The following is a 25,831-nucleotide window of genomic DNA, read 5'->3' as shown; positions in this document are numbered from 1 at the left end:
AATTGTGGTGGCCAGAACTGGACAGAGTATTCAAGATGTGGTTTGACCGAGGCAGAACAGAGTGAGACTATTATTTCCCTTGACCTGGATGCTAGAGTTCTGTGGATGCAGCCTAGAATAGCTTTAGCTTTTTATTTTTGCTGCTGCATCACCCTGTTGACTCATGTTCAGCTCGACCCCATGGCTTCAAGCTGCGAGAAAGGAGAGTCCAACTCAACATCAGCAATAGCTTTCTGACAGTAAGAGCTGTCTGACGGTGGAATAGCTTGCCTTGGAAGGCTGTAGATTCTCCTTCCAGCGGTTCTCAACCAGGTGTTGTTGGACTACAACTCCCATCATCCCTGAGCTCTGGCCTTGCTAGCTAGGGGTGATGGGAGTTGTAGTCCAACAGCATCTGGGGACCCACAGGTTGAGAACTGCTTAAACAGAGGTTGGATGGAACCAGGCAGAGGGCCTTCTCGGTAGTGGCACCCGCCCTGTGGAACGCCCTCCCACCAGATGTCAAAGAGATAAATAACTACCAAACTTTTAGAAGACACCTGAAGGCAGCCCTGTTTAAGGAAGCTTTTAATGTTTAATAGGTTATTGTATTTTAGTGTTCTGTTCGAAGCCGTCCAGAGTGGCTGGGGAAACCCAATCAGATGGGTGGGGTATAAATAATAAATTATTATTATTATTATTATTATTATTATTATTATTATTATTATTATTATCTGTCCGGGATGCTTTAGCTGAGATTCCTGCACTGGAAGGTCTCTTCCAACTCTACAATTCAATGATTCTAAGTGCAGAACCTGACATTTGTCCCGGCTGAAATTCATTTTGTTAGTTTGCATGCAGTTTTCCAATCTGTGGAACCCATCTTGAGTTGTGATTCTGTCTTCTGTGGCCCTGAGAGTCCTGGGCTCAATCTGTAATTGTCTGGGGCTGATGAGAGTTATACAGTGGTGCCCCGCAAGACGAATGCCTCGCAAGACGGAAAACCTGCTAGACGAAAGGGTTTTCCGTTTTGGAGGCGCTTCGCAAAACGAATTTCCTATGGGCTTGCTTCGCAAGACGAAATGTCTTGCGAGTTCCTGCGGGTTTTTCCCCCTCCCCCCCTTTTCCTAAGCCGCTAAGCCGCTTATCAGCTGATCCGCTAAAAGCAGCTAAACCGCTAATAGCGCTAATCCGCTAAGCTGTCAATGGGCTTGCTTTGCAAGACGAAAAAACGGCTATAAGAAGAGCCTCACGGAACAGATTAATTTCGTCTTGCGTGGCACCACTGTAGTTTGAAATATTTAGAGGGTGCCAGGTCGCAGGAACCTGATTCCCCCCCCCCCTTTCCCATTCAGGCTCTCAGAGATGCGCCGTTCGGAAGAGGGCGACAGGAAGGTGTTGCGGGGATACATCCGGCGCCTGAGAGAGGAGCAGGCCTCCCTGAAGCTCCCGCCCTGCCGGCCACCTCCTGGGCCCGATTCTGCCGCAGCCAGAATCACCTCCCGGATCGGGACCAAGGTGGCCGCGGTCCAGAAAGCCTTGCGGGAGACGCTCCCCTCCCAGGCAGTTCAACCCAGGATGGAGAAGACACGTTTGCAGCAGGAGTTGCAGGAGGCGAGGGTGAAAAATAGTCCACAATAAGTTTCTAGTCCTTAGTGGTTTTTTTATCCCATTAACCCATCGTGTCTCAGCCGAGTCTGATAATTTTTTCAGCCTTTCCCCCCGTAGCAGGTGGGGCTGAATCTCTCCTCCTGTCCTGAACCCCTGGCCTCCCTGGCGGCAAGTCAGTAGGTCCAGCCCCCAATCCGGCGTCAAGCCACGCGTCCAAAGCGAAGCAGATCCTGGAGCATTCAAGACAAGATCCATCAGCGTGGGACAACTGAGTAGACACAGCCCCTCCACTCTGCTCCCTTTTGGACAGACATAGCCAAACTCGGCCCTCCAGATGTTTTGAGATTACAATTCCCAGCATCCCTGACCACTGGTCCTGTTAGAAAGGGATGATGGGAGTTGTAGTCCCAAAACATCTGGAGGGCCGAGTTTGCCTATGCCTGCTTTTGCACTTTGCAGGCCAATTCAAGCATCTGGGCTCGACGAGGCAGTTGCATTGCAGTGGGGTTGGGCTGAATGACCCTCGAGTCCCTTCCAATTCCCCAGCTCTGTTATTCTGTGGCCCTCAAAACAACACCACCACAAACTGGTTTATAAGTATAAAACCAAATTTACTAGAATAATAAGTAGAATAGAGATAGACTTGTAACCATTCAAGCTTTTAATGTTTGATGTATTACAGTATTTTAATATTTTTTTGGAAGCTGCCCAGAGTGGCTGGGGAAGCCCAGCCAGATCGGCGGGGTATAAATATGTTGTTGTAGTTGTTGTTGTTGTTGTTGTTCTTGTTGTTAATATTAACAAACATGTGCCATGTGCAAAACAAAGCCTGGAGATACTGTAAACATGGAGTGGATAAATGTACAACTGTATCTTAACAAGTTAGGTAAAAGTAAAGGGACCCCTGACCATTAGGTCCAGTCGTGGCCGACTCTGGGGTTGCGGCGCTTATCTTGCTTTATTGGCTGAGGGAGCCGGCGTACAGCTTCCGGGTAATGTGGCCAGCATGACTAAGCCGCTTCTGGCGAACCAGAGCAGCACTTGGAAAAACACGAAGTGCAAGTAGATAAAGAGGTACCGCTCATCGTGAAGGTAAACGGCGTTTCCGTGTGCTGCTCTGCTTCGCCAGAAGCGGCTTAGTTCTGCTGGCCATATGACCAGGAAGCTGTACGCCGGCTCCCTCGGCCAATAAAGCGAGATGAGCACCGCAACCCCAGAGTCAGACACGACTGGACCTAACGGTCAGGGGTCCCTTTACCTTTTTATGACTGTATTGATATCGTATCATTGTATTTGGTCATCGTGTTGCCTTGGATATTACTGACTATTGTTTGCAACACAGGGGTTAAATTGTTTAGTTCACTAATCCTGCCAGTTCACGACACCTCCTAATTCTGATCTCAGGAGGCCTTGGGCGACCTCAACACCTGCTTGCACCTGATGGAGAAGGAGAAGCAGAGACTGGCGCTGCAGATGTACACTTTTCGGGCTCAGGAGGCCGCCTGCCTGCTGATGGCCCGGATCCTGCAAGGGGAGCGCGATGAGCTTCGTGGGCAGCAAACTGCGTCGACAGGAAGCAGCAGCAGCAGCAGCAGCTGCAGTGGAGAGGACTCCTCGGAGGTAAGTCTCACAACTGAACGGTACAGTGGTGCCTCGCAAGACGAAATTATTCCGTTCCGTGAGGCTCTTCGTATAGCGGTTTTTTCGTCTTGCGAAGCAAGCCCATTAGCGGCTTAGCGGATTAGCGCTATTAGAGGTTTAGCGGCTTTTAGCGGCTTATCAGCTTTGCGGATCAGCTGATAAGCAGCTTAGCTGCTTAGAAAAAGGGGGGAGGGGAAAAAACCCCGCAGGAACTCGCAAGACATTTTCGTCTTGCGAAGGAAGCCCATAGGGAAATTCGTTTTGCGAAGCGCCTCCAAAACGGAAAACCCTTTCGTCTAGCGCGTTTTCCGTCTTGCGAGGCGTTCGTCTTGCGGGGCACCACTGTAGATTGTGCTTATTTTTTCCCTTTTGGGCAAAAATAAGGATTCCCCAAAAGGTAAGAGAGATCTTTTTCTACGCTACGGTCACAGCAAGAGTTCTCATTGCGGCAAGTTGGAAGAGCGACAAGCCGTCGGGGTAAGGGGGGAAGCTGTGCTTCTTTGCCGGCGGCCTTTCCCCCTCCTCCCTTCGTTTTGACAGCTGGGGGGAGGCTTGGGAGTCGGGGGGCGGGCAGCACACCGTTGCCCCCCCCATGCTCCTGGAGGAGGGCAGGATGTGGCTTTGACGGGGGAAGAAGCCTCCCCCTCCCTCCCTGCTTGACATTCCCTTTGGAATTGTAATAGCATCACCTCCATTGTCATATTGCGGAAACAGGGGAAGAGGGGGCTGATGGAGAAATGTCCGGGAATCCCAAAGTCTAAACTCAGAGACTTTGACTTATGTCTCGCAGGTACCACTGTATTATGCATTTCTGAATTTCATATTACCTTGAATTGTCCTTAACTAATAATTCTCCTCATTATCTTTCTTGCAATATTTCAAATAATTCACCTTCTTGCAAACCTACCAGCGTAATCGGTTCATCACAATTGCTTTTCAAATAGTCCGCATATTTACTCCAGCCTTCTGAGAATCTCTGGTCCCGCAGGTTTCGAATCCTTCCTGTTATTTTAACCAATTCTGCATAGTCCATCAGTTTCGTCCTCGAAGAATGGAAGACGAAAGTGGGCGCTCCTTTTCATTCATGTTTCTGTGGCGGTGCAGGATTTTGCCCCCATCTGCACTTCCAAGAGGAACGCTTTCCGGTCGTCTGAGGATGGTGCAGAAGAGCAATCCGGTGAGGAAGGCAAGACAGAGGTGTTGAAGCTTCTTAACACTCTGAGGCGGTGAGTGCGATTCAGCTCACCGCATGCAGTTCCCCGGCTTTGAGGGTCCACAAAGCGCTTATTCCTGTGTGGTGGGCGTGCAAAGCAGCTAAAGGTTTTTTGCGGAAAAGGAATGCTTAAAAGGACATTCCCCCCTGCCAAAAAGACCAGAAGCATTCCTTTTAGGAATCATTGAGTCAGATGTACCAAAGAATCAAAAGAATTTGTTTTTATATGCAACTACTGGTGGCCGAAGGGGACGCGGGTGGCGCTGTGGGTTAAACCACTGAACCTAGGACTTGCCGATCAGAAGGTCGGCGGTTCGAATCCCCATGATGGGGTGAGCTCCCGTTGCTCGGTCCCTGCTCCTGCAGTTCGAAAGCACGTCAAAGTGCAAGTAGATAAACAGGTACCGCTCCGGCAGGAAGGTAAATGGCGTTTCCGTGCGCTGCCCTGGTTCGCCAGAAGCGGCTTAGTCCTGCTGGCCACATGACCCGGAAGCTGAACGCCAGCTCCCTTGGCCAATAAAGCGAGATGAGCGCCACAACCCCAGAGTCGGTCACGACTGGACCTAATGGTCAGGGGTCCCTTTACCTTTACCTTACTGGCGACCGAATCTTACATGCTGGGATATCAGCGAGTCTAACCAGTAGAATCAAGAGGAAACTGTTCAAAGAGGATTGTGATTAATAATGTGTGAATAAATATATAATAATAAATGTATTGTAGGCAAAAAGGTGCCTAGTCCTCTGTGAGGGCACCACAGCTGTCTCGGTGGAAATTTGGGGGGGGGGAGAGGAGCCCCTCTGCCCAAATTGCCCAGCCTCACTGTCCATCATCATCATCATCATCATCAACATCATCAATAGAATTGTAAAATTGGAAGGGACCAACCCCCTGCAATGCAAGAATCATTTTCCCAATGTGAAACTCGAAACCACAACTCTGAAATTAAGAGTCTCACACTCTGCTAACTGAGCTATCCCAGTTATTATTAGAACCGTTGAATCATCGAGTTGGAAGGGACGCCAAGGGTCTAATCTGCTGCAATGCAGGGATCTCAGCTAAAGCATTGATAATAATAGTATTATTATTAATTAAATTTGCGTACCGCCCTTCATCTGTAGATTTCAGGGCATTTTGCAGTATAACAATAAGAAAGAGAAAAACACCAAATACATAATGAAAGCAAGAACGAAGCAAACCAATAAGTCCCCCTCCAACTGAGTGCAAACTCACTGAAACCTATGGGTCAACTCTGAGCCAGGCTTGGTGGGCTTACAACCCCAGATTCTCCTGCTATTACGGGCATCAATCTCCCGCCGGCCTGCTCCGGTTGCAGAGAGCAATAGGTACAAAATTCCCTCCATGTTCTCCTCTAGCGTAAACGGCAGGATCGAGGAGCTCAAAGACCGGATCAGCTCCCTTTTGGCTGAGCTGGAAGAGAGAAGCCAGGACATCAGAGCTCAAGAGGCGCAGCAGATGGAGCTCACGAGGGACTTTTTCAAAGCACACAGGTAAGTTTGGAGTGGGGGTCTCCCCCAAAAGGCCTCTGAACCCCAAGAGACCCCTGGCACCCCCTTATCTGGTCCGAGCTAGCCAGCGGCTGCTCTGAAATCCCCACAAAAGGTAACCAGCCCTCTATTCAGAACCACTAAGGACTCGAATCTTGCTTTGTCTGAAAGGGAAAGACCTGCTTTGAAGGCAGAAGGTCAATCATTGGCGGGGATGTTGCCCTGCCCAAAACCCAGGGGAGCTGCTGCCAGCCAGTGTTGGCAAAACTGGAGACTCAAAGAGTCTGACTCAGGAGAAGGCAGCTTCCTCTAGACTAGACTAGACTAGAAACTGGCTTCCTTTTTTTCCTGGTAAAGGTTGCAGCTTAGCTGTGGGACACCTGCTTTGCTTGCAGAAGGTCCCAGGTGGGGGTGGGGAGAAAGACGCCCTCCCTGAAACCGCAGAGAGCTCATGCTGCTGGCCAGGGCGGACCATGCTGAGCTAAACACTGAGGTCCAGCACCGAGGGCCTTCTGGCGGGTCCCTCACTGCGAGAAGCCAAGTTACAGGTAACCAGGCAGAGGGCCTTCTCGGTGGTGGCACCCGCCCTGTGGAATGCCCTCCCACCAGATGTCAAAGAGAGCAACAACTACCTGACATTTAGAAGACATCTGAAGGCAGCCGTGTTCAGGGAAGTTATTAATGTGTGACATTTTAATGTACCGTATTTTTTGCTCTATAAGATGCACCAGACCACAAGACGCACCTAGTTTTTGGAGGAGGAAAGCAAGGAAAAAAATATTCTGAATTCCAGAAGCCAGAACAGCAAGAGGGATCGCTGCGCAGAGAAAGCAGCGATCCCTCTTGCTGTTCTGGCTTCTGGGATAGCTGTGCAGCCTGCATTCGCTCCATAAGACGCACACACATTTCCCCTTACTTTTTAGGAGGGAAAAAGTGAGTCTTATAGAGCAAAAAATACGGTATTTTTAACCTTTGTTGGAAGCCGCCCAGAGTGGCTGGGGAGGCCCAGCCAGATGGGCGGGGTACAAATAAATAATAATAATAATAATAATAATAATAATAATAATAATAATAATAATAAAACGCCATCCCGTCTGGCTCCACCGTTTTCTCCGTTTCCCCTTCCCCTCCAGCGCCCTCGTCCTCGCCTACCAGAACGGCCGCAAGAAGCAGGAAGCCCAGTTGCACCAGCTGGAGACGCAGATCAGTCTGATGGGTCAACGCCAAGCTGGGCAGTTGCAGTCGCTGGTGCGAACCCTCCGCGGTTTGGAGGGCAGAGTGAGCAGCCCAGCCTCTACTTAGCACAAGCCTTGCTCAGGAAGGGAGGGCAGGGGGCTCCCTGTCCTGTCGGGAGAGGAGGGGGAAAGGGCATTTAAACACATAGAATCATAGAATCCTAGAGTTGGAAGAGACCCCAAGGGCCATCGAGTCCAACCCCCTGCCAAGCAGGAAACACCATCAGAGCACTCCTGACATATGGTTGTCAAGCCTCTGCTTAAAGACCTCCAAGGAAGGAGACTCCAGCACACTCCTTGGCAGCAAATTCCACTGTCAAACAGCTCTTACTGTCAGGAAGTTCTTCCTAATGTTTAGGTGGAATCTTCTTTCTTGTAGTTTGGATCCATTGCTCCATGTCCGCTTCTCTGGAGCAGCAGAAAACAACCTTTCTCCCTCCTCTATGTGACATCCTTTTATATATTTGAACATGGCTATCATATCACCCCTTAACCTCCTCTTCTCCAGGCTAAACATGCCCAGCTCCCTTAGCCGTTCCTCATAAGGCATCGTTTCCAGGCCTTTGACCATTTTGGTTGCCCTCCTCTGGACACGTTCCAGTTTGTCAGTGTCCTTCCAGAACTGTGGTCCCTATTTCCATTGGAGAAATGTTGGAGGGTCTGGAGTTATGCGTCCCCCGAGCCAAGGAGATAAGTCGCTAAACAACTACCTCCCCTGGTCTGCCCCGCAGAGGACCTTAAGGTCCATAAATAACCATCGTTTAGAGGCCCTAAGGAAGTCAGACTCTCCTCCACCAGGGCCAGGGCCTTTTCAGTGATGGCTCCGACCTGGTGGAATGCTCTGTCCCAGGAGACCAGGGCCCTGCAGGATTTAACCTCCTTCCGCAGGGCTTGTAAGACAGAGATATTCCGCCTGGCCTTTGAATTCAGCCTGTTCTCCTATTTCCCTTCTCTTCCCTCCCCCTTTTATGAAGATCACCCGCTCTGAGACCCCACAGCTAATTTTCCCCTGGCCTCCTCGCTGGCCCAAGTAGGACCAATTAGCCAGCTAGCCCTGGGGATTATCTAATTGATTTTTGAATTTTATTGTTGTTCATATTTTTATACTGTATTTTATGCTGCTTTTATAATTAAGTGTTTTAAAGTGTTTTAAATTTGTTGTTAGCTGCCCTGAGCCCGGTTTTTGAACCAGAAGGGCGAGGTATAAATACAATTATTATTATTATTATTATTGAAGACATCTGAATGGACACAGGTATAGCAAGAGAAGATCAGAAAATATTCCTCTATGCCACAGGAGCGGCAAGGATCCCAATTGCTAAAAACTGGAAAAAAAGAAACTGTGCCAACAAAAAAGGAATGCAAGACAAACTGATAGAATATATTGAACTGGCTAGATTAACAGAGGCAATTAGAGATCACACTACACAAGAGTTTCAAAAAGCATGGGGAAAATGCAGAGAAAACAGTGCCCTAAAATACATACCTGGACTTGTGTCGATTAATGTCTGCAGGAGACTTTGTGGATATTTACCGGTAAGTTATAATTAGAAAAATCTTAATAATTATTCATTAAGGGTACAGTTTATAAGAAGTAAATAAGGAGGCCAGATACAGGATAAAGGAAGTCTTTTATTTGGTTGTTTGTATTGTTGTATGTTATGCTCATTGTATGTTATGTTCACGTTTAATGAGGGTGGGTTGTGTATTGGGGGTAGGGTGGGGGGGTTTATATTATGTTGTAAATAAAATTCCAATAAAAATTATTAAATAAAATAACTTTCATGTTGCGAACGGGCCTCCGGAACGGATCCTGTTTGCAACCAGAGGTACCACTGTATAAACTTCACAGGAGATTCATAATGGGGGTGGAGGGAGTTATTGGGTTGTTGTTTTTATTTTGATTATATATTTTGTGGATTTATGTTTTGATTTTGTTCTCTGAACCGCCTCGAGACCTCCGGGTATAAAAGTACAGTGGTGCCCCGCAAGACGAACGCCTCACAAGACGGAAAACCCGCTAGACGAAAGGGTTTTCCGTTTTGGAGGCGCTTCGCAAAACGAATTTCCCTATGGGCTTGCTTCGCAAGACGAAAATGTCTTGCGAGTTCCTGCGGGGTTTTTCCCCTTCCCCCCCCCTTTTCCTAAGCCGCTAAGCCGCTTAACAGCTGATCCGCTAAAAGCCGCTAAACCGCTAATAGCACTAATCCGCTAAGCTGTCAATGGGCTTGCTTCGCAAGACGAAAAAACCGCTATACGAAGAGCCTCACGGAACAGATTAATTTCGTCTTGCGAGGCACCACTGTATATAAATTCAATAAATAATAATAATAAAGAGAGGAGGAGGAAGAGGCCAGACTGCTGACATCCACCAGGGGGCGCCTTTGCACAAGAGTCATACTCCATGTAGACCTACTGAAGTCAATGGGTTTTTAAGCATTTTAATGAATGGGCCTTGAATGAATCCCATCAGAGTGTGAACAACCTTCTACGCAATCCAGTAGTTAACCAAGAACCAAAGATTGAGGTTGCTGATGAGGACATAGAGATTCAGGTTTACTGAACGTGTGAATCCCGTAGCGATTTGCAATCAAGAGTCGGCAAGCGAAGACAGAGAAATAAAACCGCACAAACGTTGGCAAATACAGAAATACCAGTTGGAAGAGCGTGAGATTTTAAATCTCAGGGTTGTGGGTTCGAGACCCATGTTGGGCGAAAGATTCCTGCATTTCAGCGGGTTGGGCTAGATGACCTTTGGGTCCCTTCCAACACTATGTTTCTATGATTTTCTTTTAACATCACACAAAACAGTTCTAACAGTACATCTGCATTGTTGGTGCCCTCCCCTTCTGCCACTGTGAATTTATTTCTCTGGCAACCATACTGAGAAAAAGCAGGCTTAAAAAACACACACACACACAAATGCAGGCCTAAGTCCTACTTAGAGTAGGCGCTAGAATTCTAGAATCATAGAAATTGTGTAGTTGCAAGGGACCTCCAGGGGCCATCTATTCCAACCCCCTGCCACGCAGGAATCTCAACAAAAGCATCCATGACAAACGACTGCCTTAGGTCCATTTTTCTACTGTGCGTCAAGCTTTGCCGGATGAGACTCGATGCAAATAAAACACTGAAGTCTAGAGAAAATAATAAAAAACAATATATAAATCAATCAAACCCTTGGTTTGATTTTCTTTCTTCTTGCTTCCTAGGAGCTCACCCTTAGCCTCCCTTCATAGCTCCTGACCCTTATCATCTGAATTCTCGGACAACCCCCTTCTCCCCCCCAAAAAACAACCCTCTTTTTTGAAAAAAAATGTTCACCGCTGTCAGCAAGATCAAAGGTGAGAGGCAGGGGTTTGATAAATATTCGCTAGACAACGGAGTCAGTGACCCCCACAAAGGAGAGGTTTTCGAAACCAGACTCCTGGCTGGGGACCAAATCCAGGGGTCGTGGCCATACTGACCCCCCCAAAAAAAACCCCAGTCTGCCTTTCTGTCCCCTCCTCCCACGCTGCTAGACTCGATTCCCCCCTTCCGGGCTGATTTATCTTATGCTAATTAAAATTCCATGTACACACCCAAATATAGGGAATCTGATAGCAGGGGTCAAGCTCTCCCCCCCCCACCCCCAAAATCTGGAGGTCAGGCCGAGAGTGAAGGGGTGGGGGGGGTTGTGGGAGGGCGGAGTAGGAGCAGGATGAAGGTCTTGGGAAAGCCTGTTTAAGATCTCACGATAGGGACTGCCTTTCAGCCGAAAGGGATATTTCACATTCTCAAAACATTCCTGATTCACATTTTGGAGGTCTGGAAGGCAAGCCTGATGAGGAACGGTTGAAGGAAGCTGGGTATGTTTAGCCTGGAAAAGAGGAGACTGAGAGGAGATAGGAGGTAAAGCTAAAGGTAAAGGGACCCCTGACCATTAGGTCCAATTGTGGCCGACTCTGGGGTTGCGGCGCTCATCTCGCTTTATTGGCCGAGGGAGCTTCCGGGTCATGTGGCCAGCAGGACTAAGCTGCTTCTGGTGAACCAGAGCAGCGCACGGAAACGCCGTTTACCATCCCGCCGGAGCGGTACCTATTTATCTACTTGCACTTTGAGGTGCTTTCAAACTGCTAGGTTGGCAGGAGCAGGGACTGAGCAACGGGAGCTCACCCCGTGGCGGGGATTCGAACCACCGACCTTCTGATCTGCAAGTCCTAGGCTCAGTGGTTTAAACCACAGCACCACCTGGAAAAGAGGAGACTGAGAGGAGATAGGAAAACCATCTTTAAATATCTCAAGGGCTGTCATGTTAAAGGGGGGGGGGGGACAAATGGCACAGAGGATGATTGCGAGAGTATCATTTCAGAAATGCCCTTCCCCTCTTTTTGACTGCAAAAGGCTTTCTCCCTCTGGCGCTCCTTTTTCGCCCCCCTCCAGTCCTGTGAGTCATTCCTGCATTGTGCGGGTTGAGCTAAATTACCTTCAGGGGTCCCTTCCAACTCCACGATTCTCTGCTTCTACTTTAAGCCTCGCAGGCAGCCTGAGCCCCCTGCATTATTAAGGGAGTCAATATGTCTCTGTCCGTCTCCCCTGGGTGTGGCAGTGTAACGCAGATGTCAAGACAGGAGGACTCTACTCTCCCTGCTTGAAGCCCTTGATCGCTCAGGGGCTTTCAGAAATGTAATAATAAGAATAAAATATACTTCTTCTTTATTGCAATCTAATTTAGGGTGTTCCAGTGGCCTACAGGGGTAACCTGGTGTCCCTATTTTCTAGGGACAGAACCGGATTTACAAAAGCCATCCCGGTTTCTGAATTGATCCCGGAATGTCCTGCTTTCCCTTAAAAGGTAAAGGTACCCCGACCGTTGGGACGCGGGTGGCGCTGTGGATTAAACCACAGAGCCTCTTGGGCTTGGCGACCAGAAGGTTGGCGGTTCGAATCCCCACAACAGGGTGGTCCCTGCTCCTGCCAACCTAGCAGTTTGAAAGCACATCCAAGCGCAAGTAGATAAATAGGTACCGCTCTGGCGGGAAGGTAAACGGCGTTTCCGTGTGCTGCTCTGGTTGGCCAGAAGCGGCTTAGACCTGCTGGCCACATGACCCGGAAGCTGTATGCCGGCTCCCTCGGCCAATAAAGCAACCTGAGCAACCCCAGAGTCGGCCACGACTGGACCTAATGGTCAGGGGTCCCTTTACTTTTTACCCCTGACCGTTAGGTCTGGTTGCGGACGACTCTGGGGTTGTGGCGCTCATCTCGCTTTCCTGGCCGAGGGAGCCGGCTAGGTGGGCAGGAGCAGGGACTGAGCAACGGGAGCTCACCCCGTCACAGGGATTCAAACCGCCGACCTTTTGATCGGCAAGTGCTAGGCTCTGTGGTTTAACCCACAGCGCCACCCGCGTTCTAGGATTTGATCGCAGAACATCCTGCTTTCCCTATTTTCATCAGTGAAATGTTGGATGTTCTGGAGCACACATCCCCAAACTTGGCCCTCCAGATGTTTTGGGACTACAACTCCCATCATCCCTAGCTAACAGTACCAGCGGTCAGGGATGATGGGAATTGTAGTCCCAAAATATCTGGAGGGCTGAGTTTGGGGGTGCCTGGTCTGGAGTTATGCGATCACTGAGCCAAGGATATGAGTAACTAGTCAACCTTTAGAAGACATTTGAAGACAGCCCTGTATAGGGACGTTTTTTAAAGTTTAGTGTTTTATTTATATATGTTGGAAGCTGCCCAGAGTGGCTGGGGAAACCCTGTTAGATGGGCAGGGTATTATTATTATTATTATTATTATTATTATTATTATTATTTGATGACGCAGCTCCCTTTCCTTTGCCTTTCCACCCTTGAGGTGCAGCTTCTAAGTTTTGCAATTGCAAAACTGTTTCTAAAATTCTGCTTTAACATTAATGCCACGTTTTTTAAAGGGAACTCTGGGCAGGTGATTATTTTAAACGACGACAAAGAATCAATAATGATCAGCATAATAAAAGTATCGTTTATAAAATAAAATTAACTGCTTCCTTAAGGAAATGTAAAATTCAACACTCTTTCCCCCGGCTGCTGATGTTACGAAAGGCTGGATGAGAAATTCCTGGCTGTCAGGCCTCATAAATGCTTCATCTTTGTGTTGTTTTGCCTTTGTTGAATTTTGCAAGGCATTGCACGATGGCGTTGGCAAAACTCTGTGTCTCTCCAGGACGTTTCTGTAGGCCATGAAATACCCTCGCCTCCTTTTTTTTTCTTGCATTTGCAAATCCTCATTTATTTATTAATCAAAACCAAACAGAGAAAACCGAAAATTTGTTGGCCTTTTCCGAATTCCCAGGGCAGTTGTAAACTTTTGCATCGCCTGGGAAGGTAGAATGGTTAGGTGGCTTTTGGGAAAGGAATGCATGAGGAGGAGGAGGAGAGATTTGGATTGGGGGAGATGGAATTATACATGGATGAACAGTGCGTACAGGGGGAAATCGCCCACAGACCATCATCCCTGCATGTTAGGATGGAATCTGGCTGCCGGTCATGTTTTCTTGACACTCCCTCTGTTTGGCTAGGGGGGGCTAGAGAAATCCATCTTCGAGGAGAGAAGGGGGGACGGGACGAAAAGCTATTAATTTTCCTTCCTGCAAACATTCTTTGAAGCTTTTCATTGTCGCCAGCCAGGGTCCAAGTGTCAAAGGGCAGCTGATTCGAGGATGGCGTGGCTTTCAGATGGAAATGTGGGCAGGGAAGCGTGTGTGTGTGTGTGTTTGTGTGCATGCGTGGGACATTATTGTGTGGTGAACCATCCCCCCCCCCTTGATGGTCTACAGAGAGCAGGGCTTGTGGCAAGAGCGGGAGTGGGTTAGATTTCGTTTCTGAGGGAAGGTGCAAAAATGCCAGCAAGGCTTAACTTTGCCATTGCCCGAGAGCAGCAAAGAGCACCGTTTCTCCCTCTTGGCTCAGGAAAAACTCAGCTGGAGGGACTGTATTGGGAACAGCTGCCTGGATTATATCCTTGCAGATTAAACCGGTTTCAGCGACTTAACACCTGTAACTTAAAAGAACTTAAAGTGTTCCAAGCAGTTATGTGCAGCGCTGCAATCCTGCAACAAGGCACCGCAGGCCCATTATACCCATACTGCAGGTCAGAAGACCGAGGCTGGGAGAGGGAACCGCTGGGTGAGTGGAATGGTGGGAGGAACCAGCCGGGGAATCCCCAAGGGGAGAAGGCTCAGAGCCCAGGGATAGGAAGTGGGGAGACAATGAGTAGGGAGAGGGAGAAGACTGAGAAGAGGATGTGGTGGAAGCTGAGGAGGCAACAGGGTTTAGTGAGCGGGGAGAGTCTGTGGCAGAGAGCAGTCCAGAATCGGAGGCAGAAGCTGAAGCAAGAGAGGAGGGAGGCCAGGAGGCAGAGAGGAAGTCTGGCTGGTAAAAAGTCTCAGATGTCTCCCCATCCTGCTGCAACCAGGATATTTTCTGTACCGCCATGCGTCCCAAACGCATAATTGAGACTGGAGGCAAGTCTCCCATCAGTAGAAGTACGGACTTAAACCACTCTTAACTCCTGGCTCCGCCTAAACTCAAATCCCCCTTGGTTTACTATCCCTAGTACTTCAAGACTCCCATAAAAGTGCCTGGCTTAAAACCGTCTATCAAAAACTTCCCTCTTGTGGCCTCTCCCCACAACACCTACTCACTATGGGCCCCACTAAAGCAAGCAGTCTAACTGGTCAACGTCTAAAAGATATTGAGCATCAGAACAACCTGGCCACTATAAGGAAATTCTGCCCTTGGTACGTTCAGTTTCCACCTCTCCGTTTTGATTCTCTGGCCCCATACCTGCACAAACTTATTATCCCAAAATACAGAGGTGCTTTTACACTTGCAAGACTGGATGTTTTGCCGTCTGCGGTACTTGAGGGTCGATTCCAAAAGATCCCACCTGAGGAACGTCTTTGCCCCTGTGGAGACGGTAGCACCGAAACAGCGGCACACGTCCTCCTGTCCTGTACTCTCTACAAAGACCTGAGGAACAAGAATATCTCCCCACTCGTACTAACCATCCCAGGGCGCTCAGCCACTGCCACAATGTCCTTTCTTCTATCAGATCAAAATGAGCAGATAACAGCAAAGGTGGCAATCAGAATAAGGGCCACTAACTGACAGCTGATTCAGGACTTTAAATTGTGCTCTTATACCAGATTTCCTTTTCTGCGTATACTGTAATGTTTTACTGTTGCTATGGCCATTGGCTAATGCGAATAAAGTTTTATCTCTCTCTGCTGCAACCAACTCCCCTCCCCGCTGGTCTCCCAGAACCAGGAGAGACATGAAAAGGGCGGAGGATAGGTTGGCTGCAGGCAGGCGTAGTCTCTGATTGCTTGGGGCAAACCCTGGAAAGCAGGGAACTTAGACGGATGTGGGGAGGCAGGGACTTTCATCTTCAGCAACTGATCCATGGGCATGAGCTGCTCTGCATCTGTGCCGATTGTACTTGCATGGTGTGATTTGCTGCTGGCTGGCTCCTGGCCGAGAGTTCCTGCCACACTGAACTTGAGCTCCTTGAGCTCTGACTCTTGTTTGTTCACTTGCATTCATACCTCGCCCTTCCTTTCCAAAGAACTCCAGGTGGTCTCATGGTTCGTTCCTCCTCATTTAGCCCCAAGGTTGCCATATTTGAGCTTCCTCTCCCCCCAAAACCCTAACTAAATATAATTTTTTGAGCTATTTTTATTGAAATCCGTCAAAATCAACACTTACGACATGGGTTGCCATCCCTCCGGATTTTCCGGGACATTTCAGCGATTTCCGACGGGACACTGTTTCCGACGGTCGGATCCTGGCAATTTCTGGGGAATTCCAGGCGTATGGCAACCCTCTTTAGCCCCCACAACAACCCTGTGAGGTAGGTTAGGCTGAAAGGCAGTGATTGGCTTCACCCAATGAGCTTCATGTCCAAATGGGGGGGTTGAACCCTAATCTCCAGGACCTAGCCTGACGCTCTAATCATGACGCCTTAATGGCTCTCTTAGCTATGCTGAAGATCCAGCGTGGTGCTGTGACCAGAGAGCTGGATTGAGGGTCACTTGCCAGAAGCCATGGAACGGGAGAGGGTTCGAATCCTGCTTCCTGATTTTCTGCAGACATCTCTTTGGCCACTGTGAGAAGAATTTGCTGCGGATGTCTAGCCTGGGAAAGAGGAGACTGAGAGCCACCTTCAAATATCTCAAGGGGCTGTCATGTAGAAGGGGGAACCAGCTTGTTTCCTCCTGCTCTGGAGGGTAGGACTCGAACCCGTGACAAGAAAGGAGATTGCGACAAAACATTCGGAAGAACTTTCTACCACTGCAAGACCCTTTTGACAGTGGAACGGTTCCCCCTCAGAAAGTTGTAGACTGTCCTTCCTTGGAGGTTTTTAAGCAGATGTTGGATAGCCATCTGTCATGGATGCTTGAGTTGAGATTCTTGCCCAACTGGATGGACTTTATCACCCTCGGTGGTCCCTTCCTGAACAAGTGTCTCCACCCCCATCATTCTGCCTGGACACTGAGATCCAGCGCCAAGGGCCTTCTGGGGGTTCCCTTGCTCCGAGAAGCCAAGTTACAGGGAACCAGGCAGAGGGCCTTCTCGGTGGTGGCGCCCGCCCTGTGGAACACCCTCCCACCAGATGTCAAAGAGAAGAACAACTACCAGACTTTTAGAAGACATCTAAAGGCAGCCCTGTTTAGGGAAGCTTTTAATGTTTAACAGACCACTGTATTTTAATACTTTGTTGGAAGCCGCCCAGAGTGGCTGGGGAAGCCCAGCCAGATGGGCGGGGTATAAATAACAAATTATTATTATTATAATTATTCCAACTCTACCATTCTGTGACTAGGTGGGCCATTGGACTGATCCAAGAGCCATGTTTACTGTATGTCTTCCTCTATCTCTTTGGGGGTCTCCGGTCTCTGCATTCCCAACCCCCTCCATTCCCCAGATATCTGCCCCTCCTCTAATTTGCACAGCGCTCCTTTGTCTCCCTCCCTCCCCTAGACATCGGCCACATGGGCACACATGATTGATCCCTGCCCCTCCGGCTATCTGTCTGTCTGTCCCACCCCCCAGCGATCCCTCATTCCACCCCCTCTGCAGAAGCCAGGCTCCCTGCGGACTCCCCAGCTCAGACAGGACAGCCACCAATCCTTGGGGGCTTGTTGCATTCCCTCCCCCCACTCGATCCATCCCCATTCCCCACATCCTGCCTTTGGCGAGGGATGGAAGGAGGCTGGGGGGGGTTACTTCCCCATTGCCCTTCCTCCCCCAATCCCCAGGCCCCTTCTCCCCCCTCCCCAAACAACACCCCCCTCTCCGCAGTAGGTTTCCCAGGGGAACGTGGCCTGGGTCTCCCCCCCCCCCGCCCCATCCTGACAGGCGGGATGGAGGGTTTGACCCCCAGGTTGAAGGTCACTGCTCTCTGCTCCAGCTCCCTTTTCTGATTCAAATTGGGGGCAAGAGCTTTGTGTGGGGAGGTCAAGCTTGAGCGAGGAGGGGGGGCGCTGATGAAAAGGGGTTTGCGGTGGAAAAGGGGGAGGGCGACCAGTCCCCCCCACCCAGCTTCTGCTCTTCATAGCTGTCAACTTTTCCCTTTTCTTGCGAGGAATCCTATTCTGAATAAGGGTGGAGGAGCCCACAAAAAGGCCCCAAGTCCTTGTGTGGGATGCCCTTTAATTGTGCCCCCCCCCAATACAAACACTGATGGGTCACCTTAAAGAGCGAGGATTTCTTTCTGGTAGGACTGGGAACGCCTCCAGCATTTGTCCAATGAAAATAATACTAATAATATTTTTTTTATTTATACCCTGCTCATTTGACTGGGTTGCTGTAGCCACTTTGTGCAGCTTCCAACAGATAAAAAAACATAAGGAAACATGAAATATGAAAAAACTTCCCTGCCCAGGGCTGCCTTCAGATGTCTTCTGAAGGTTGTATAGTTACTTATCTCCTTGGCTCGGGGGTCGCATAACTCCAGACCCTCCAACATTTTCCCGATGAAAATGGGGACATCCTGAGGAAAGAGGGACATTCCTGGATTAGATCAGAAACTGGGATGGCTTCAGTGAATCTGGCACTGCCCCTGGAAAATAGGGACACCGGGAGAGTCTCTAATAATAACATCCCACTGAAATAAAACAGCTACAGTACTTAGTCTGAAAAGGAACAGGGGCAGAAGGAAGAAACTTAAAAAGTGAAAGAAGAGAAAGAGAGGGAAAAAGAGAGAAATATTTCCGGTTCCCTGTCCTGCAGCTAAATATAGTATTAAAAGCCAACCATCCTGTCTTTTGCAAACCAGTATTTTTCCAAATCCAGGTATTAAACCATTCTGGGAACTGTAGCTGTTGGAGGGCACTACGAACCCTCCTAAGGGTCTCCTAAGGGATGCAGGTGGCGCTGTGGGTTAAACCACAGAGCCTAGGACTTGCCGATCAGAAGGTCAGAGGTTCGAATCCCTGTGATGGGGTGAGCTCCCGTTGCTCGGTTCCTGCTCCTGCCAACCTAGCAGTTTGAAAGCACATCAAAGTGCAAGTAGATAAATAGGTCTCGCTCCGGCGGGAAGGCAAACGGCGTATCCGTGCGCTGCTCTGGTTTGCCAGAAGCGGCTTAGTCATGCTGGCCACATGACCTGGAAGTTGTACGCCGGCTCCCTCGGCCAATAAAGCGAGATGAGCGCCGCAACCCCAGAGTCGGTCACGACTGGACCTAATGGTCAGGGGTCCCTTTACCTTTAAGGGTCTCCTAAGAACCCTCAGCACCCTGGACTAACTACAGTTCCCGTGGTTCCTTGGGGGAAACTACGGCTGTCAAAAGAGGCATGATGGTGCAGACGGGGCTTTTGAGTCTGTCTTTCTGCTCCCCGACGAGCCCATTTTGCAAAAGGAAACCTGGGCATTGGCAGGCCTTGTTCTGCAGAGGGGTGCAGGCTACTTGCCATTCCTCGTCCTAGTGCCTGGTGTGTCCACCCCCCCACCCAGCAACTTCCCCTGCTTGGCAACATCTGAACAGATGTTTCTACACAACTGCCCAGCCCAGTGGGTGGGTGCCCCCTCCCTTATTGCCTGCCTCTCACCCCCTCCCTTCGCCTGCGTTCCAGAGTCCAGGAAGGTCAAATGGCAACTCCGCTGGCAAGGCGAGAGGGCAGAGGTCGCCACACGCGATGGAGAAAGAGGCAAGGGTGGGGGAGCGGGCGAGTTCAAACTTTGGAACTGCTGCTGGAATGAGGGCCTCTCTCTTTCTCTCCTCCCAAACTCCTCCAAGCAGCTGAAATATTCTTGCATCCTGGAAAGCCATGAGTGACTGAATCCTCTGTGTTGCAACAGAAATGACTTTTTCCCCTGCCGGGGGTGTGTGTGTTAAGTGTGCTGTGGGGTCCCCTGAATGTGACGGATGAGAGGCAGTGTGTGTGGGGTGTGAGTGAGATTTATTGTTTCATTTTATAATGCATATTAAAAGAGATAATTATAATCACAACAACAACAACTTTTTTAAAATTTAAGATTTTGTTGATTTACAAAAGTGTGTGCAATGTCTCTTTCTCGTATTCCCCCCCCCATGTAACATTTTTACAAATCGGTTTCATTTGTTGAGACATTAAGAAGAAAAGGGGGAAGGGGGGGGAAGATGGGTGGGGTCAGGTGGCAATGTTTCTATTTTACTTACTACAGTGGTACCTCAGGTTACAGGTGCTTCAGGTTACAGACTTTGCTAACCCAGAAATAGTACCTCGGGTTAAGAACTTTGCTTCAGGATGAGAACAGAAATTGTGCTTTGCGGTGTGGCAGCAGCAGGAGGCCCCATTAGCTAAAGTGGTGCTTCAGGTTAAGAACAGTTTCAGGTTAAGTACGGATCTCTGGAACAAATTAAGTTATTAAGCCAAGGTATCACTGTACATGTAGGGTTTGGTGTCAGCGTTGCTTGTGCAGATTCTCTGCTGTTCGCTTGTGTTCCTTTGGTGGTGAGAGAGTTGGGGTTGGCCTAGGGCAGCCTCTCTCAACCTGTGAGTCCCCAGATGTTGTTGAACTACAACTCCCATCACCCCTAGCTAGCAAGGCCAGAGCTCAGGGATGATGGGAGTTGTAGTCCAACAACATCTGGGGACCCACAGGTTGAGAAACCCTGGCCCAGGGTGTGGCTGTTCATTTGCGGTTGGCTGTGGTGGTCTTTGTTTTCATGTGCGAGTGGGGTGGGTGGGTGTTTTGGATCAGGTTAGCCATATTGATTTGTATGCTGTTGGTGAATTTTTGTCACTGTCTTGTTGGGCTGTGTGTGTGATAAAGAGGAGCCATACTGGGTTGAAGGCGTCTTCTTCTATTTTTCCCTGTGTCAGTTTCAGTTTATTGGTTAATTTTTCTAGTAAGGCTGTTTCCCATGCTATTTGGTCCCATTGGTCCATGCTTACTCCTGACAGGTCTCTCCAGTGTCTGGCTATGATTCTTCTGGCTGCTGAAAGTAGAAGAACTTTTTTCAGCCAGAGCTTGGTTCCTGCACCTCTCAGTTGGGCACCATTGCCATTATAAGAGATCCAGTGTGGGCGGATCCCAACGAAATATTAAAAACACAATAAAATATCAACCATTAAAAACTTTGCTATACAGGGCTGCCTTGAGATGTCTTCTGAAAGTCGTATAGTTGTTCATCTCTTTGACATCTGACTGGAGGGCGTTCCACAGGGAGGGCGCCACCACCTCTGCCTGGGTCCCTTCTCGCAGTGAGGGAACCAGCAGAAGACCCTCAGAGCTGGACCTCAGGACGGAGGCTGTTTAGGTCTTTAAGGGTCAGCACCAACACTTTGGATTGTGCTTGGAAACAAAGCTGGAGCCAATGAAGATCCTTTAGTACCGGTGTTATATGGTCCCGACAGCTTCTTGCAGTCATCAGTCTAGCTGCCACATTCTGGACCTTCAAAGGCAGCCCCATGTAGAGCGCATGGCAGTAGTCCAAGTGGGAGATAACCAGGGCATGCACTATACTGGTGAGACAGGGAGCAGGCAGGTAGGGTCTCAGCCTGCATACCAGATGGAGCTGGTAAACAGCTGCTCTGGATACAGAACTGACCTGCACCTCCATGGACAGCTGTGAGTCCAAAATGACCCCCAGACTGCACACCTGGTCCTTCAGGGGCACAGTTACCCCATTCAGGACCAGAGAGTCCCCCCACCACCTATTTTTTTTAAAGCAGGAAGAAAACATCCTGCCCACTGAAGGAGGCAACAGATGATTAAAAACATAGTCTCAGCTGCAAATAAATGTTTTTGCCTGGCTCCTGACGATATGTAACGATGGCACCAGGCAAGCTTCCCTGGGGAGAGCATTCTGCAAGCGGGAGGTGCCACCAATGAAAAGACCCCATTCTCGTGTTGCCACTTTCCTGTGGAGGGGGTCCATGGAGAAGGGTGGGGCCCTTAAAATGGAGAGCCCTCCCCCAGAAGGCGGAGCTACAACTCCTATTTAAGGTTCAGTCGGAGACTGGCTGGTGCTGAAACAACACCTGAGCTCTGCTCTGCTGGAGCTGTCCAAGGTACCGCTGGACCTGAAAACATTTGCCTCCCCTCAGCCGCTGACTTGCCTCAACCCAGACCTTGCTGCACATTGCTGTAACGTAGACTTTGCCCAATTTCCCCATGCTACCATCTGCTCTTCCAGATCTGAACTCTTCACTTGGGCCCAAAGCAGAACATCCATTCTCTGCCAACTTTATCTTACGTCTTAAAGTCCGATTCAGAACCTCTGAAGGCGCCACTAATCTGAGTGCCTCTCTGCATGTTTTTTTTTTAAAACAACTTAAAGAACCTTCAAATCTATCCTTCATCTACCTAAACTTGAATTGGCAGACATAAGGCGCTTCAGCACAGCCAATTTCCCTTTTAGTGGTTTGAGAAGTGGGATAAAATTTATCTGAGCCACACCAGGACATCAATAAACAACCTGGTTTCCGTTCTGCAGCTAAGCTTTCGTTCTCTGTGATATGCCAGGAAGTAGCAGGCATGAGTTGGCCCACTAGGACCAGTTTTCCTTAGAGCTGGTGTTAGAAGTGGGATGGAATTTATTGGGGCAACACTGAGATATAAAAGATAAGCTGGTTTTCTGTCTGCAGTGAGGCTTGAATTCCCAGTGAGAGTCCCAGGAAGTGACAGGCACAAGGTGGTCTGCCAAAACCAGTTTCCTTTAAATTTGGTGTCAGAAGTGGGATTTACTGGGGCCACACAGTGTCTTAAAAATGACCTGGTTCCCCACATCTTGTCTTCCAAAGCAGAAAATAGGCAGGGGCCTGAAGGAGACCCATGAAATTGTGTCCTTCCATGCATGAAATGACGAAAAGCTGGAGATTGAGGGGACTGGGTTGGGGGTGGGTAGTGAGAGAATGCAGACCTGTTTGAAAGCCAAAATAACAACAAGGATGGAGCATTGAGGGGGGGGGGGACACGGCCGAGAGGCCTTTTTTGTATCTCTGAATCCAGCCAAGCAGGCTAGGGCAGAGGAGCCCCCAAATTCCTTCAGAGATCAAACGCCCTTCGCCAGCTGGATAAGAGATGTCAAAACAAATAGGGCGTCTGGCCAGGGAGGGGGGAGAGTCTTGGGGTGGGGGTGGGGCAACTGGGCTTGCAGCGGACAGATCCGATATCCCTCCTTTGTGGCGCAGCTTCTGCGATGGGAAAGGAGTGGGAAGGAGAGGGAGAGAGTCATAAATCAGACGCTGGCAAGGCTGTGAGGAGAACAGCCAGATGCTGGGGGGTGGGGGTGGAGGTGGGGTAGGGGTGCCCCCCAGCCCCCCCCTGCTATGCTCTTCCAGCAGAATTCTCCAGAAAGAAGTGGCCGTGGCATTGCTGCTGTGGAAACAAATCTCCCCGAGGCTCCTTCAGTCTTGGAAATCTCCGTGGTCACTGTCCTTCGGTGTCTTTTCCCCTCTGTGTATTTCATAGGATCGTAGAATCGTATGGGGACCTGGGATCATCTAGTCCAACCCTCTGCCATGCAGGAATATGCTGCTGTCCCGTACGGGGATCGAACCTGCAACATTGGCATTATCAGCGCCATGTACTAACCAACGGAGCTCCAATTCATAATAATGAATTGTTATTAATTTGTTGTTTAGTCGTGTCCAACTCTTCGTGACCCCCTGGACCAGAGCACGCCAAGCACTCCTGTCTTCCACTGCCTCCTGCAGTTTGGTCAGACTCATGTTTGTAGCTTCGAGAACACTGTCCCACCATCTCGTCCTCTGTTGTCCCCTTCTCCTTGTGCCCTCCATCTTTCCCAACATCAGGGTCTTTTCCAGGGAGTCTTCTCTTCTCATGAGGTGGCCAAAGTCTTGGAGCCTCAGCTTCAGGATCTGTCCTTCCAGTGAGCACTCAGGGCTGATTTCCTTCAGAATGGAGAGGTTTGATCTTCTTGCAGTCCATGGGACTCTCAAGAGTCTCCCCCAGCACCAAAATTTAAAAGCATCAATTATTTGATTGTTGTTTTGTTATTTAGTCGTGTCCGCCTCTTCGTGACCCCCTGGACCAGAGCACACCAGGCACTTCTGTCTTCCACTGCCTCCCGCAGTTTGGTCAAACTCATTCTGGTAGCTTCGAGAACACTATCCAACCATCTTGTCCTCCGTCATCCCCTTCTCCTTGCGCCCTCCATCTTTCCCAGCATCAGGGTCTTTTCCAGGATGACTTCTGATCACTTCTTTGCTTATTCATTAATTTGTACATTGCCCAAGACCCACAGGTCTCAGGGCGGTTAGAGCATAAAACCGCAATACAGTGGTACCTCAGGTTACATACGCTTCAGGTTACAGACTCCGCTAACCCAGAAATAGTACCTCGGGTTAAGAACTTTGCTTCAGGATGAGAACGGAAATCGTGCTCCGGCAGCGCGGCGGCAGCAGGAGGCCCCATTAGCTAAAGTGGTACCTCAGGTTAAGAACAGTTTCAGGTTAAGAACGGACCTCCGGAACGAATTAAGTTCTTAACCCGAGGTAGCACTGTAGGAAAAACACAAATTACCGGTACATAATAAAAATATTATGCATGCAGAATATTATTTGCACAGTGTTATTGGGGCATTTATACACCATCCTGCTTCCATTTCTGAGCTAGATGGCACTTGGTGGAAGACAGTTGCCTCCATCCCTTCCAACACAGATGCACAAGATTTATTCCTGCAGAGGGTGGCTGCTGAAACATCCAAGTCGCTCCTGAAGGCTGTGCACTGATGGAGACAGGATGCCTTGGTCCACTGCACCAGAGCTGGCTTAGAAGTATTTTGTAGCGCATTCTCTATATTGTAGAGAGTAATAGTTCTGCTCTGTTCTTCCTTGGTCTAACCACACCTGGATTCCTGTGTCCATTTCCGGGCACCGCAATCCAAGAAGGATGTTGACAAGGTAGAATATGTGCAGAGGGGAGCCACCAAGATGACCAACCAAGATGACCAAGGGTCTGGAAAACAGCCTTATGAGGAACGGTTGAGGGAGTTGGGTAAGTTTAGCCGGGAGGAGATATGAGAGCCATCTTCAAATATCTCAAGGTCTGTCACATGGATGATGGAGCAAGCTTGTTTTCTCCTGTTCTGGAAGGTGGGACTCGAACCCAAGGCTTTGAGTTACAAGAAAGGAGATTCCACCTCAATATACAGAAAACCTTTCTGACAGTAAGAGCTGTTCAGCAGTGGAACGGTCTCCCTCAGAAGGTTGTGGACTGCCTTTCCCTTGAGGTTTTTAAGCAGAAGTTGGATGACTGAAGGAGCGTCTCCACCCCCATCGTTCTGCCCAGACACTGAGGTCCAGCGCCGAGGGCCTTCTGGCGGTTCCCTCACTGTGAGAGGCCAAGTTACAGGGAACCAGGCAGAGGGCCTTCTCGGTGGTGGCGCCTGCCCTGTGGAACGCCCTCCCATCAGATGTCAAAGCGATAAACATCTACCTGACATTCAGAAGACATCTGAAGGCAGCCCTGTTCAGGGAAGTTTTTAATATGTGACATTTTAGTGTATCCTTCATCTTTGTTGGAAGCCGCCCAGAGTGGCTGGGGAAACCCAGCCAGATGGGCGGGGTACAAATAATAAATTATTATTATTATTATTATTATTATTATTATTATTATTATTATTATCTGTCCTGGATGCTGAATTGCAGCGGGTTGGACTAGATGACCCCGGGGGTCCCTTCCAACTCCACAATTCTATGTTTCTATTACAGCGGTAATAGAAAGGTCCGTTCTTAACCTGAAACTGTTCTTAACCTGAGGCACCACTTTAGCTAATGGGGCCTCCCGCTGCCACCGCGCCACCACAGCACGATTTCTGTTCTCATCCTGAAGCAAAGTTCTTAACCTGAGGTACTATTTCTGGGTCAGTGGAGTCTGTAACCTGAAGCATATGTAACCCGAGGTACCACTGTATTCCTTTAAGCCTCTTAAGTGTGGGTCAAGCAACTGGCAGGGCCATCGTGGGTAAGGCCGTAAAATCAATGCAATGTTGACAGCAGGTGGTGGTGAGATTCCTCTCCAGCAATGCGCAAGAATTTGGGAGTTGGTGTGAAAGTCCACAAAAGTATGTGTCATTTTTCTGACTCATCTATACAGCACACACACACACACACACACACACACACACACACACACAATGGTCAAAGGCCTGGAAACGATGCCTTATG

The 25,831-nt window shown here is 49.2% G+C and overlaps 1 protein-coding gene and 1 long non-coding RNA gene across 2 annotated transcripts in view; one reads left to right on the top strand and one right to left on the bottom strand.

Moving 5' to 3' along the window:
- USHBP1 (USH1 protein network component harmonin binding protein 1) overlaps nucleotides 1–7,789 on the top strand; it is a 34,898-nt gene extending 27,109 nt beyond the window's left edge. The window contains exons 11-15 of the mRNA XM_083720860.1: nucleotides 1,335–1,599; nucleotides 2,995–3,210; nucleotides 4,336–4,457; nucleotides 5,819–5,953; nucleotides 7,084–7,789. Coding sequence (XP_083576986.1) covers nucleotides 1,335–1,599; nucleotides 2,995–3,210; nucleotides 4,336–4,457; nucleotides 5,819–5,953; nucleotides 7,084–7,252 — 907 coding nt within the window. The 3' untranslated portion in view covers nucleotides 7,253–7,789. The remainder of the gene's footprint in view (nucleotides 1–1,334; nucleotides 1,600–2,994; nucleotides 3,211–4,335; nucleotides 4,458–5,818; nucleotides 5,954–7,083) is intronic.
- Nucleotides 1–25,831, bottom strand: part of LOC310835911 — a 155,597-nt gene that overhangs the window by 99,221 nt on the left and 30,545 nt on the right. The window lies entirely within an intron of this gene.

Source organism: Podarcis gaigeae (genome assembly GCF_964106915.1).
Source record: "Podarcis gaigeae genome assembly, chromosome: 18".
Classification (NCBI taxonomy): domain Eukaryota; kingdom Metazoa; phylum Chordata; class Lepidosauria; order Squamata; family Lacertidae; genus Podarcis; species Podarcis gaigeae.
The sequence above is the reverse complement of the archived record's forward strand: the minus strand, read 5'-3'. Positions and strand labels throughout refer to the sequence as shown.